The sequence below is a fragment of the Xiphophorus hellerii genome, chromosome 10 (assembly GCF_003331165.1).
Source record: "Xiphophorus hellerii strain 12219 chromosome 10, Xiphophorus_hellerii-4.1, whole genome shotgun sequence".
NCBI lineage: Eukaryota > Metazoa > Chordata > Actinopteri > Cyprinodontiformes > Poeciliidae > Xiphophorus > Xiphophorus hellerii.
The window spans coordinates 2,542,614-2,555,218 of NC_045681.1; the positions used below are offsets into that span (position 1 = coordinate 2,542,614).

Sequence of the window (12,605 nt, forward strand, 5' to 3'; positions counted from 1 at the left end):
ACTGATATTTCAGTGCTGCTGAGTCATATTAATAAATATGTCCATACAGCTGCTCGTTACATGCACAGAGCTGATGTTGCAGCAGGAACCTGCACGGTCAAATAAAAACCTTTCCATGTGAAAATCTCCTTGATTAATGCTCCCAGCATCAGACGGACGCAGCCACATATCCCCCGCTCCAATTACGCCTTAGTGGGATTCAGTCGGAAACATACGGAATGTGCGTAAAGAGCCGTTTATGCTGGACGCAAGGCGCTCTGCCCGGCGGGCGACGTCGCGTTCGCTGCGCTCCTCTCCAAGGATAAGACGCATCGATGCGCTCGTCCCCGACCTCGTTCCCTAAATGTGACAATTATAACATCATTTTCTCCAACGGCCCGTAATCTGATCTCTTCTTTCTCTCGCTCTCTCCCTCGCTCTGTTTTTTACCCCTCGCTCCTCACCCACCCCCACCCCGCCTGCTCGGTTCCGTGCGTGTGTGTGTGGATTGTGTTCATCTTTAACCTGCCAGCACTGTAGCCCCCCTGCGTTGCGTTGGCGCTGCGGATCTAGCTTACAAGAACAAGAGCCAGCTCACAGCCGTGGAAACAAGCGAATCAATTTAGGGGAGAGACAAGGAGAGACAGATAGCGAGGTTGTGGAGGGGGGGGAAAGGCACGATCGCAGAGGGGGCACGAAAGGGAGAGAGGGGACGCAGACATTACGCCGCATGCAGACGCCGAACATTAAAGGTATGTACTGTTTTAAGCTTTTCTTGGACGTACAGGTAGAAAAGGGGCTGAAATGTTCGGCGTGTTGTGTTGTCATGTTGTTTGTCTGTAAAGATGCCGAAGTCAGTCATCAGCTGGGGGAGAAAAATACCCGAAAAGGTTAAAGATGCATAACATTTTTGGTAAATAATTAATAGGATTTGATCATCTAATGTAATCAAATGATACACTCCCTTATGTAAGCCCGCACTCACGCGCACTAGGCCTGTTTTTCTGTTAAAAAAATTTTTTTAAAAATTTTTAATCCAGAATATTTGTATCGTGGGTGCAGACGTGTTGTCATTACCCCGAAGAGAGAATGGATGCAAGCCATTTTGTAATGCAGCATGTGCAGAATTAGGCCTATTCAGAATTTCAATTGCGTCCCGAGAAGGTGCGCCGTGCAGTGAGCGCAGCTGCAGATGAATAAGGCCATTCTGTGCTATTGTAAGGAGATATCAAGCTGGCGGCTATATGATGAGGTGAGATTGCAGATTAGGATGAGGACTGGAGGAGGAAGCGGTCCAGTTGATGCATTTTTATCACTATTTTCGGGGGATTATCTTTCACACTTCATGTGTATAGAGGGAAAAATGTTGTCATCAGCCAGAAGAGAGAGAAAATGTTGTTTTTTTTAATGTGGATGCTGGTGGAAATGAGCCCCATCCTGCCTCGATTCCCACGTCCTGAATCAATCTAGCGTTGTCATAGTTACAGTAGATGATGTTGGCCCTGCTGCACCTGTGCAGCTTTGCGCTCTTCTCCATCATTTGTAAATACATGATATGTGACTGGCGGCTCCCAGCCTCTGTGTGTTTGTCCTCTTTCTGATTTGCCTCTTTGCAGACCTGAAGGAGAAGCTCTGTGAGTGCAACCAGATGCTTATGATGATGTGATTGGGCCTGGAGTAGTTGGTCAGCAGCTTGGAGCTAATTTGTCTTTTCACGACCCAGCGCTCGCCTTCGGATCAGATCGAAGAATCGATATCTACATGGTTGCAATCTGCTCTTGACATGTTAAAACAGCTCAGTCCACGGAGGGGAATTCATCTGAGTGAAAGTGGGAAGAAAATCGCAGGGGTTGAGGATGAAGGCCAGGTTTTAATGGTTCTCAGTTGAGTTGAGGAGTGATGTAAATATTAAAGAACATCAGCGTGTGCTGCTGCTGCTGCTCTGGTGGAGTGGAAAATTTCAGGATGGCAGGTCAAGTCAACAGGTGTCCATACAGTTTCATCCTCTGCCAAGGAACTTCTGGTTCAAAAGACAGAAAAATAACAAAAGTAAACGGCTTTCTATGAAGAAAAGGATTTATTTATTTTATCACCATTTTCGAGGCTTCGAGGCGATTCTGGTCCACCATCCGGCGTCTCAGGGGGGGGAAGCGGTGCAGCACCAACACTGTTTATAGTGGGGATGGTGTGCTGCTGACCTCTACTCGGGACGTTGTGGGCCGGTGGGCAGAGTACTTCGAAGACCTCCTCAATCCCACCAACATGCCTTCCACTGAGGAAGCGGAGCCTGGGGACTCTGGGTTGGGCTCTCCAATCTCTGGGGACGAGGTCGCCGAGGTGGTTAAAAAGCTCCTCGGTGGCAGGGCCCCGGGGGTGGATGAGATCCGCCCGGAGTTCCTTAAGGCTCTGGATGTTGTAGGGTTGTGTTGGTTGACGCGACTCTGCAATGTCGCATGGACATCGGGGGCAGTTCCCCTGGATTGGCAGACTGGGGTGGTGGTCCCCCTGTTCAAAAAGGGGGACCGGAGGGTGTGCTCCAATTATAGAGGGGTCACACTCTTAAGCCTCCCTGGCAAGGTCTATTCAGGGGTCCTGGAGAGGAGGGTCCGTCGGATAGTCGAACCTCGGATTCAGGAAGAGCAGTGTGGTTTTCGTCCTGGTCGTGGAACGCTGGACCAGCTCTACACCCTCGGCAGGGTCCTGGAGGGTGCATGGGAGTTCGCCCAACCAGTCTACATGTGTTTTGTGGACCTGGAGAAGGCGTTCGACCGTGTCCCTCGGGGAGCCCTGTGGGGGGTTCTCCGGGAGTATGGGGTACCGGGCCCTTTGATACGGGCTGTCAGGTCCCTGTATGACCGGTGTCAGAGTCTGGTCCGCATTGCCGGCAGTAAGTCGGGCTCGTTTCCGGTGAGAGTTGGACTCCGCCAGGGCTGCCCTTTGTCACCGATTCTGTTCATCACTTTCATGGACAGAATTTCTAGGCGCAGCCAAGGTGTTGAGGGGATCCGATTTGGTGGCCTTAGGATCTCATCTCTGCTTTTTGCAGACGATGTGGTCCTTTTGGCTTCATCAGATCGTGATCTGCAGCTCTCGCTGGAGCGGTTCGCAGCCGAGTGTGACGCGGCCGGGATGAGGATCAGTGCCTCCAAATCCGAGGCCATGGTCTTGAGCCGGAAAAGGGTAGAGTGCCTTCTCCGGGTCAGGGGGGGTGTCCTGCCCCAAGTGGAGGAGTTTAAGTATCTCGGGATCTTGTTCACGAATGGGGGAAGAAGGGAGCGGGAGATCGACAGGCGGATTGGCGCAGCGTCTGCTGTCAAGCGGGCGCTGTACCGGTCCGTCGTGGTGAAGAGAGAGCTGAGCCAAAAAGCGAAGCTCTCGATTTACCGGTCGATCTACGTTCCCACCCTCATCTATGGTCATGAGCTTTGGGTCATGACCGAAAGAACGAGATCGCGGATACAAGCGGCCGAAATGGGTTTTCTCCGTAGGGTGGCTGGGCTCTCCCTTAGAGATAGGGTGAGAAGCTCAGTCATCCGGGAGGGACTCAGAGTAGAGCCGCTGCTCCTTCACATCGAGAGGAGCCAGTTGAGGTGGCTCGGGCATCTGGTCAGGATGCCTCCTAGACGCCTCCCTGGTGAGGTGTTCCGGGCACGTCCCACCGGGAGGAGGCCCCGGGGAAGACCCAGGACACGCTGGAGGGACTATGTCTCTCGGCTGGCCTGGGAACGCCTCGGGATTCCCCCGGAGGAGCTAGAAGAAGTGGCTGGGGAGAGGGAAGTCTGGGCCTCCCTTCTGAAGCTGCTACCCCCGCGACCCGACCTCGGATAAGCGGAAGAAGATGGATGGATGGATGGATGGATCACCATTTTCTCTTCTTAGCATTATTTTAGAACTAACAGGTACAAACTGTCATTGACTGGGGATTTTGGAACAGCTTTTATTTAATATATTGAGTCAGTAATGCTACGATATCTGTGTCTCCATTGACCACAGGGCCGGATTTAGGAGATGAGAGGCCCCTGGGATAGAGTCGAACTTGGTGCCCTGTTGACATGGAAACTACACATGATAAGGGCTACGTTGTGACACAGAGTTTGAATGTTCTACCTCTGAATATTTAGCTTCTCTCTGGGTACTCCAGCTTCCTCCCACAGTCCAGAAACATGCATGTCATATTAATTGGTCTCTTTTCATCTCCTTTAGAGGAAATGCACAAGTTCATGGTTGTTTGTCCTGTGCAGTAGAGTGATCGGTCGAATTATATCTTAGCAGTCCACATAAAAAGTTGCTTAGAAACATTGCATTATTTCTGGAAACATCCAAAATGCCAAGCCTGTAAAATGCATCGCCATTTTTGAAATACACCAAACATGTGACCTGGAGGATGTGGCTAAACATTGCTGTCATGGCTGACCAGGGTTTCAGTTGAAGGTGTGACGTTTGCAAGGAATTTCACAATGATTTTCTACACGAAAATCTGACGGACTAAAGCGCCTCACCAGAAATAAATAGTTTCTGGAAACATAAATATAAATAGTTTCTGTAAACCTTTGTAATGTTTGGCCCTGTCATTGTTAGCAAACAGATTTTATTCCCTGGGAAAGCTGGTGATCTGTAACTGGTTGAATATTAATAATGTTTTGATGCTTTCATGAGTCACTGTAACAATACAACAACCATCCTGGATCCCTTGATCTTAAAGAGATATTTTACCATTTTACCTTCATTCAGCCGTGTTAGATGTTATTACTAGAGGAGAGTAGGTGGAAAAATATGTAAATAACACCTTAATAACAAAACAATTTAATAGCGTGACGTTGAAATGTTATTAGTTATGGATGGGTGTACGTTTCTGTGTCAAAGAGAGGATGTGGGATGTGCTCAGAGTCTGAAAAGGCCTATTTTTTATCACACTTTTCTATATGAGCTTTTATAAACGCTGCTTTATCACTTCGGAGAACTATAATTTCAATAATGACTCATCTTGACTTCAACCTCAGACCTCATAGAGATGCCAGATCTGCTTCCTCTGCTCTTACTGAAGGCCAAGGTTCAGACTGATCAGATTTAGAGCCACTTCTCGTCTGTATCGGCACCGTCTGACCAGAAGTCTCATTTTTCGGTCTTCCATGATAACAGATCAGGACTGAGGCAGATATCTGATGATTTGGACCAAATAGGTGCTGCTGGTCTGTTTTGCAAAGCCTCATCAAGCCCGGCTAAACACAGTAACGTTGAATAGGGCGACTGGACAGTAAAAAAACACAAGATGGTGAGTGAGCAGGTTGCCACAGCAACCGTGTTCCTGGGAGTGAATGCATCGCTGCTGCACAGGAAAGCAGATGCTGAGAACTGGCTATGTATGGATGCTGACGAAAGAACCCCAGTTTATTAAGGGAATTAGAAGCAGCGGCTTCTAATTCCTGGTTTTCATCAACAAGGATGATGAAAACCAGCGGCTCTTGGATACAAGCACCTTCTTGTTGACTTTATTCCACGGACGTTGCAGCCATGTGACCATTAAAGTCACAGTGTCAAGCATGAGGTGTTTGAGTAAACAACAAGCACTCTATCTATCGAATCATTACGGCGCAAACAGCCCAGGGATTTCTAAATTTAGAGAGTCTGCTGATCCATTTCTGTTTGAAAATGTTTTTGTCACCCTTTTAACCACAAATTGCAATGACACAGTGCAGATTTGTAAACCCTCCCTTTTTAAATACAAAAAAATAATTATGTTTTTTAATAGTTTTACAATTTTTGTTTGAAAATCTTTGGCATAGCATATTATATTCAACATATGCATTAAAGCAGCTTGTCAGGTATCAGTTATTACCCTCCAGTGTAATTAATGAAGCTGTGACATTGTGTACTTTCTTGTTCCTACTGCTATATTCAGGCCCAGTGATTGATGAGTGTGTGCAGTGGCACCACAAAGGGGGGCTGCGGGTGGGAACAGCCCCCCTATGAATTTACTGCTACCCCTTCCAGGCATACTATTTTTATGGATGAATTCTATGAGTTTAAAGGCCAGGCTTTCTTAATAATATTCTTTATTTTTTTTTTGTCCTTCACGTTGCCTCTTTTTGAAAGCCAGGATCATGTGTTTGAAATAAAAAAAAATACGAGTTTTATTTTATTAAACATTGGTGCTAATTTTTTTAAGTCCAGGCCTGGAGAGCTACTATCCTGCAACTTTTAGATGTCCAAACCAAAATTAAATGGCTGAAATCCCTCATCAGGAGGTTATTTAGTCCCGGTAACACAACGTTTGATTCAGGAGCGTTGGATGCATGTAAAAGTTGCAAAACAGTAGTGGATTTGGGCATGTCCATTCTAACAAATCAAATTAGTTGTAACATTTCAACATGACAACAGGGCCTTACCTACTATTTAATTGTTCAGACATTAAATTAAAAAACAACAACAGGAGGTTATGGGATCAAAATGGAATCAAACCAAACCAAAATGTCAGCTCTGCCTAATCAATGCCTGAATAAAACTCCTGAAATTCTCTTATGGCTTCGTTGATTTGTTGAAATACAAACCATGACTTTGATGATTCAACATATGAAAAAAATGGCTCCAAACCACTAGCCCAGTTTGTGGCACCAAAAATAATATATATTGATTTAAGCCTGGCTTTTTAAATTGTTGCACCTAGACTGATGTTCTGTGCACTTACTGTCTCTCTTTTCTTTGTGTTTCTCTTTCTTCCCACAGTAAGAAGCAACAGCCTCCGCACTGACAGCCGTTCTCAAGGACCTCTCCCTCCTAACTTGATAGCTACTTTGGTGAATGTTATGGGAGCAGAAGTGCAGGACTTCTTTCAGTGAAATATCGAAAAATCAAGTCTGATTCCCAAGAAAGAATGAGCAAAGTTAAGTAGGTAGCTTTACTTACCAATCGTTACTGTAACATTTCAAGTTTTTGAGTCTTCAACACAGAAAAAGTCAGATAAAACCATGAATGTCGAAAGAAGCACTTAACTTACCCTTTTGGAGGTGACTAATCAATATTCCAGAACTAGGGGTGGGTCATGACTCAGTTGCCATGCGTCTTGTCATGGTGACCAGCCCCTGCACCCCATCCCCCCTCCTCTGGTTGGTCCAGCTCCTGTTGTGGTTTCACCACCATGGACCCCAGCTGACAGAGGCGGCACCGCCATGCCCCAACCCCTGCACCTGCTCCAACCAGGCGAGCCGGGTCATCTGTACAAGGAAGAGTTTGGATCAAATCCCAGACAGCATTTCAGAAAACACAAGATACCTCAATCTACAAGAGAACTCAATTCAGGTAAACATGGTTTGACCTTCAAAAGTCAAAGAATCAAATGACGGGTTTTGATTTCAATAATGCTGATGTTGCCACCATGTGTCCCTTTTTGTCTTCTTTGTTTACACAAGGTGATCAAGTCTGACACATTCAAGCATCTGCGGCATCTAGAAATTCTCCAGCTCTCTAAGAACCACATCCGGCAGATTGAGGTGGGAGCTTTCAATGGCCTCCCCAACCTCAACACGTTGGAGCTTTTTGACAACCGTCTTACAGTGGTACCAACTCAAGCTTTTGAGTACCTCAGCAAACTAAGAGAACTATGGCTACGAAACAACCCCATTGAGACACTGCCAGCCTTTGCTTTTAACCGCGTTCCCTCATTAAGACGTCTGGATCTGGGGGAACTCAGGAAGTTGGGTTTCATCTCAGAGGCTGCCTTCGAAGGTCTGGTAAATCTGCGTTTTTTGAATCTTGGCATGTGTGGCTTGAAGGACATCCCTAACCTTACCCCGCTTGTACGACTTGAGGAGTTGGAGTTATCAGGGAATCAGCTGGGGATTGTCCGTCCTGGATCATTTCAGGGACTGGTGTCACTTCGAAAGCTTTGGCTGATGCACTCCAGAGTGACTATCATTGAACGCAATGCTTTTGACGACCTCAAGAACTTGGAGGAGCTCAACCTTTCCCACAATTCTCTGCATTCTCTGCCCCATGATCTGTTCACCCCTTTGCATCAGTTGGAGAGGGTACACCTCAACCATAATCCTTGGGTTTGCAACTGTGACGTCCTGTGGCTCAGCTGGTGGCTTAAAGAGACAGTTCCCAGCAACACCACGTGTTGTGCTCGTTGCCATGCCCCACCAGGCCTGAAAGGGAAGTACATTGGGGAACTGGATCAGACCCACTTTGTCTGCTATGCTCCAGTGATTGTGGAGCCGCCCACTGATCTGAATGTCACCGAAGGAATGGCCGCAGAGCTGAAATGCCGTACCGGAACCTCTATGACCTCTGTGAACTGGTTCACCCCAAACGGCACGCTGATGACACACGGATCATACCGAGTTAGGATCTCAGTGCTTCATGACGGAACACTGAACTTCACAAATGTGACCGTGCAGGACACCGGGCAGTACACCTGCATGGTAACCAACTCTGCTGGGAATACCACTGCAACCGCTGTGCTCAACGTCTCTGCTTCTGATCCTAGTAACAGCTACAGCTATTTCACCACTGTCACAGTTGAGTCAGTGGAGCCAAGTAAGGAGGAGAACTCAGCAAGACAGTATGTGAATGAGACCTTTGTTGGTTCCCCCAAGCCTCCTGGTCATGGAGGGGTAGACGGTCTATCTAGCAGCACTATATCACCATCTCTGTCTACTCTGTCACCACTGTCACCCAGAACTACTGAAAATTCAGTGACTGTGTCTCTAATGGATGTAACTAACATTCCAGGCCTGGATGATGTAATGAAAACAACTAAGATCATCATTGGTTGCTTCGTCGCCATTACTTTTATGGCAGCTGTGATGCTGGTGGTCTTCTACAAACTCCGTAAGCAACACCAACTACACAAACACCACGGCCCTGCCAGAGCAATTGAGATTGTCAACGTCGAAGATGAAATTGGAGCTGGGGCTGGAAGTGGCATCTCTGGCGGTTCGACGATAAATTCTGGGACTGGTACGGAGGGAACCTTGAGAATACATCACCCGGAAGTAGTCAACCTTCCCAACATTGGTCGCACGGATACCCTAAACCATTACTACAAGACACATCATTTCAACAACAATGTGATGGGTCTCAGTATCACAGAGGGGATGGGACCAGGTGGAATCCTCAACAGCAAGAACCAGCATGGCCAGGACAACCCTATCTCCTGCACATCAGTCCCAATCTCTACATCAAATCTGCTCTCTGCATCAGGCAACGGCACCAACACCAGCTCCATGTCCCCACCGCTGCCGATGTCTCTCCCCATGCCAACTATGGGCTTACACGGATCGATCAAGGGTTTCATGGGCCAAAACCAGAACCCCCAAATGGAGCCGCTGCTCTTCAAGGGGAGCTCCAAGGAAAACGTCCAAGAGACCCAGATCTAAAAACAAAAGCGAGTGAAGAGAGGGAGAGCGGGCAGGACTCAAAGACAGAGAGGGAATTGATGTCGGGTTAACGTGTGGAATGATAAGACACTAGAGCGCATTGACTTTACACCAGGAGAGAGGATAGACTGACACGGCAATACACAAACACATAGACTTATCCGTGACGGTGTACTGAGCCAAGGATTACCACAATGGCCCAACTGTGTTTGTAGAAGCGACCATGGCCATGGAGATCAAGGAGTGACCATTGCTACAATGTAAATCTGTGCCAAAGCAAATGTTTTTTGCAGTTTCTACAAGCTGTATTCTCGTAGGAAAAAAGAGACAAACTAGTCTGTCAGAGTAATTCAGTTCCCCAATTGTTGTTGGCCAGCAGAGATGAAAGATACGCACAGCACTTACCACACTGCAGAATGGAGATGTTTCAGAGTAAAATACAAGAGACATTTTTCTTCCACAAAAAAAAAAATACATGAGACACACTCTCTCAAGTGACTCAACAGACTCCCTCAAGGTGAAAATTATGTAGGCATAATAGATGGACATAAAGGTACAGTGCAGTACAAACTACTGTGAAAAATCCACAAATAATATAAATATATTTTCATCTAAATATGTATCATTGCAGACTCCAATGCAGACATATTTTGGGATGGATGTATAAGCCGGTATAGTTTGTTTCTTCTTTGTGAATAATCAAGGGCGGTGACAGGTGGACGTTTGTTATGTTTTAAATTTGGCTACTTCTCAGAAACATAAGGGCTCAATTGCAACACTCATTGTGAATCTTTCAATTGGCTTTCGTGACCATTTAGGTTGTAGAACGGCAAACGCAGATCTCCGTTTGACAAATTTTCATCTGTTGTTTCAGTAATAATAACCATTACAAATTTTTTTGTGTTTTGAGAGTGTATTATGTATTTTGTAAAAGCCAGCTATGTGGTATTTGAACTGGCAAATTCTGACACTTAAATGCCAGTGCCGAATGATGGTAAAAATGCTGTTTCACCAATATTTTAAATTAATCCTGTATGGATAAAAATAAAGTATTGACATTGTGGTATTTGAATCCGATCAGTAGCCGGATGATTGCTTTTAGGCTGGAATTTGATACGACCATGGAGCAAAATGCTGCCATGATGATGATTAGACATCTTCAGCAGCATTTAAGAAAAGGGATTACGCATCCATATTAGGATGATTGGAGTGAGTGAAAAATGTACAGTATATTAATAAATAATGTCCGGTTGTATGACAATTGTAAGATCCACATTTTTACAGTGTAACTTTCATATGTTAAATGCCATTTACGCTTCTTGCGTTTCAACTCTGTATTACTTTATTTTTGTTAGTTTGATATAATGTGTACAGTTGTCTAGCCATGTGTCATTACGTGTGAAATAAATCAATCATATATTGGGTTGTGGCGGGTCAATATGGCAACCACACGAGTAAGAAGCGAGACGTTATGGAGTCCCTCCTGCTCTAAACCTGGATTGAATGTATGGTTTGTGGTTTAGCCGTTAGTCACCCTGGTAATGATAGGGGCCATCTGTTTTGTAACGCTGTTCAGACAGGCTTTTAGTCATTCTCCCATACATGGGTCACAGACGCTACTGGTTCTGGAAAATAAACATTTCTATGAAGGCGATTTAGTCTGAAATTAGTCAGCTTGCTTCTCCCATGATCATTTGTGGGGTTTTTTGTTGGTTTTTTTGTCAGGTTACTGTTCTGGTGATTATGAATGAAAGAAAGATTGAAGACATCAATAAAATATATGCTTACATTGTTAAACAGGAACTAAATGTTTGTTGCAATTGAGCTCAAATTGAACTGGTGACCATTCAGTCTAGAGCTCCGTCGACACATTTGTGGCTTTTTTTGCACCCCTCCCTTGGAAATAGTGTTTTTAGCTAACAATGTACTTTCAGAAGCATAAGCTTTCAGTTTTTTATGTTATCTGGGAAAGAAACCTTTACTAACTGTAACAGGACATAAGAGGTCATAGTAATAATGATGATGATGCTAAAATGGGACATTTGTATGTCTAATATAAGTGATGGATTTCTGCCATAGAGGTTTTGAAAGGAACATCTTCAATGCCAGTGTACTCTTTGCTCTAAAATATCTTTAAAGATCTGTGAATTCCCATCTGCTTCTGTGAAATAACTGATCGCTTCTGATAGATTTTGAAATCTTTGGCGTTTACAGGTGCAAAAAAAAATCAGAATATCAACAATGGTATATTTTTAGAAGGTCAGCTCAAAAAGTAAAGTCCCTACATAGATTCATTACACACAGAGAGATATATGTCAAGCATTTCTGTAATTATGGCTTACAGCTAATGAAATCCGCAAATTTAGCGTTTTGAAAATGTAAATAATGGATAGTGAAAACAGCAAAGAAGGAGTTTAAAACTTAAACATTTTGTTATGAGCATGTTGCAGCATAAAGATCCATAGGGAAAAGTCCAATACACCAATAATTTATTAATGAAAGTTGAGTGGAAGGAAGAAGTCCAGAAGAAAATGGTGTTCAAGCAACAGGACAGCCTGTATTAGTCCTGCTAATAAACATGAACATTTTTTCAGAACCACAGGCCGATCACCTCCATGTCACGCTGCATTGATGCTGTAATTCATGCAAAAGGAGCCCAGACCAAGTGTTGACACTGCGTTTAAAGTCCAGTTCTTATCGGTCTTACATCCATTTTTTTAATAAGAAACAGAATTTTTGGTTTTCATTAGCTGGAGGCCGTAACCATGAAAAGCAACAGTCAAATGCTTACAGTATATCCCACTGAGTGTAATTATTCAATATAAAACCTAAGTTTCATTTTTGAATTGAATAAATTAAATAAATTAACTTTTCAGCATCATTCTAATTTACTGATATGCACCTGTAATTATGTGATCGTATTAACAGATCGGATGTTGACCCAATGAGAAACGAAGAGAAGAGAATTTAAAAACCAGGGTTTTGTTTCTCAGGCGTATTTTCATCTGAATGTTTCAGATAAATATTTTAGTATTACAGCCTGAGGTGAGCTGTTATTATCTGTGAAAATAACAGTTATCAATATTCTTAAGTTTGGAAGAACAATGCAGACTACTTGAATCCAGGATTTTAGCCAACATGTGACTCTTAATCAAGAACCAAATAACAATATACAGACATGAACATATTTCTAGTTTCCTCTGGTAAAGATGTCCAAAAGCCTTAAAGTAAATCAAATTTTCATTGCGG

At 44.5% G+C, this 12,605-nt stretch overlaps 1 protein-coding gene across 1 annotated transcript; it reads left to right on the forward strand.

Moving 5' to 3' along the window:
* The first annotated feature begins 234 nt into the window (after window positions 1–234).
* Window positions 235–11,508, forward strand: lrrc4bb (leucine rich repeat containing 4Bb). The gene is made up of 3 exons (XM_032575237.1): window positions 235–731; window positions 6,703–7,275; window positions 7,386–11,508. Exons 2-3 carry the CDS (start codon window positions 7,033–7,035, stop codon window positions 9,354–9,356), a joined length of 2,214 nt encoding a protein of 737 aa, XP_032431128.1. The 5' UTR covers window positions 235–731; window positions 6,703–7,032; the 3' UTR covers window positions 9,357–11,508.
* The last annotated feature ends 1,097 nt before the right edge of the window (window positions 11,509–12,605 follow it).

Bases quoted from the DNA above. Each gene is read 5' to 3' on its own strand.
- lrrc4bb (XM_032575237.1), top strand. From the start codon at position 7,033: ATGCGTCTTGTCATGGTGACCAGCCCCTGCACCCCATCCCCCCTCCTC. The intron at 7,276-7,385 runs GTAAACATGGTT...TGTTTACACAAG, and splicing joins TACAAGAGAACTCAATTCAG to GTGATCAAGTCTGACACATT.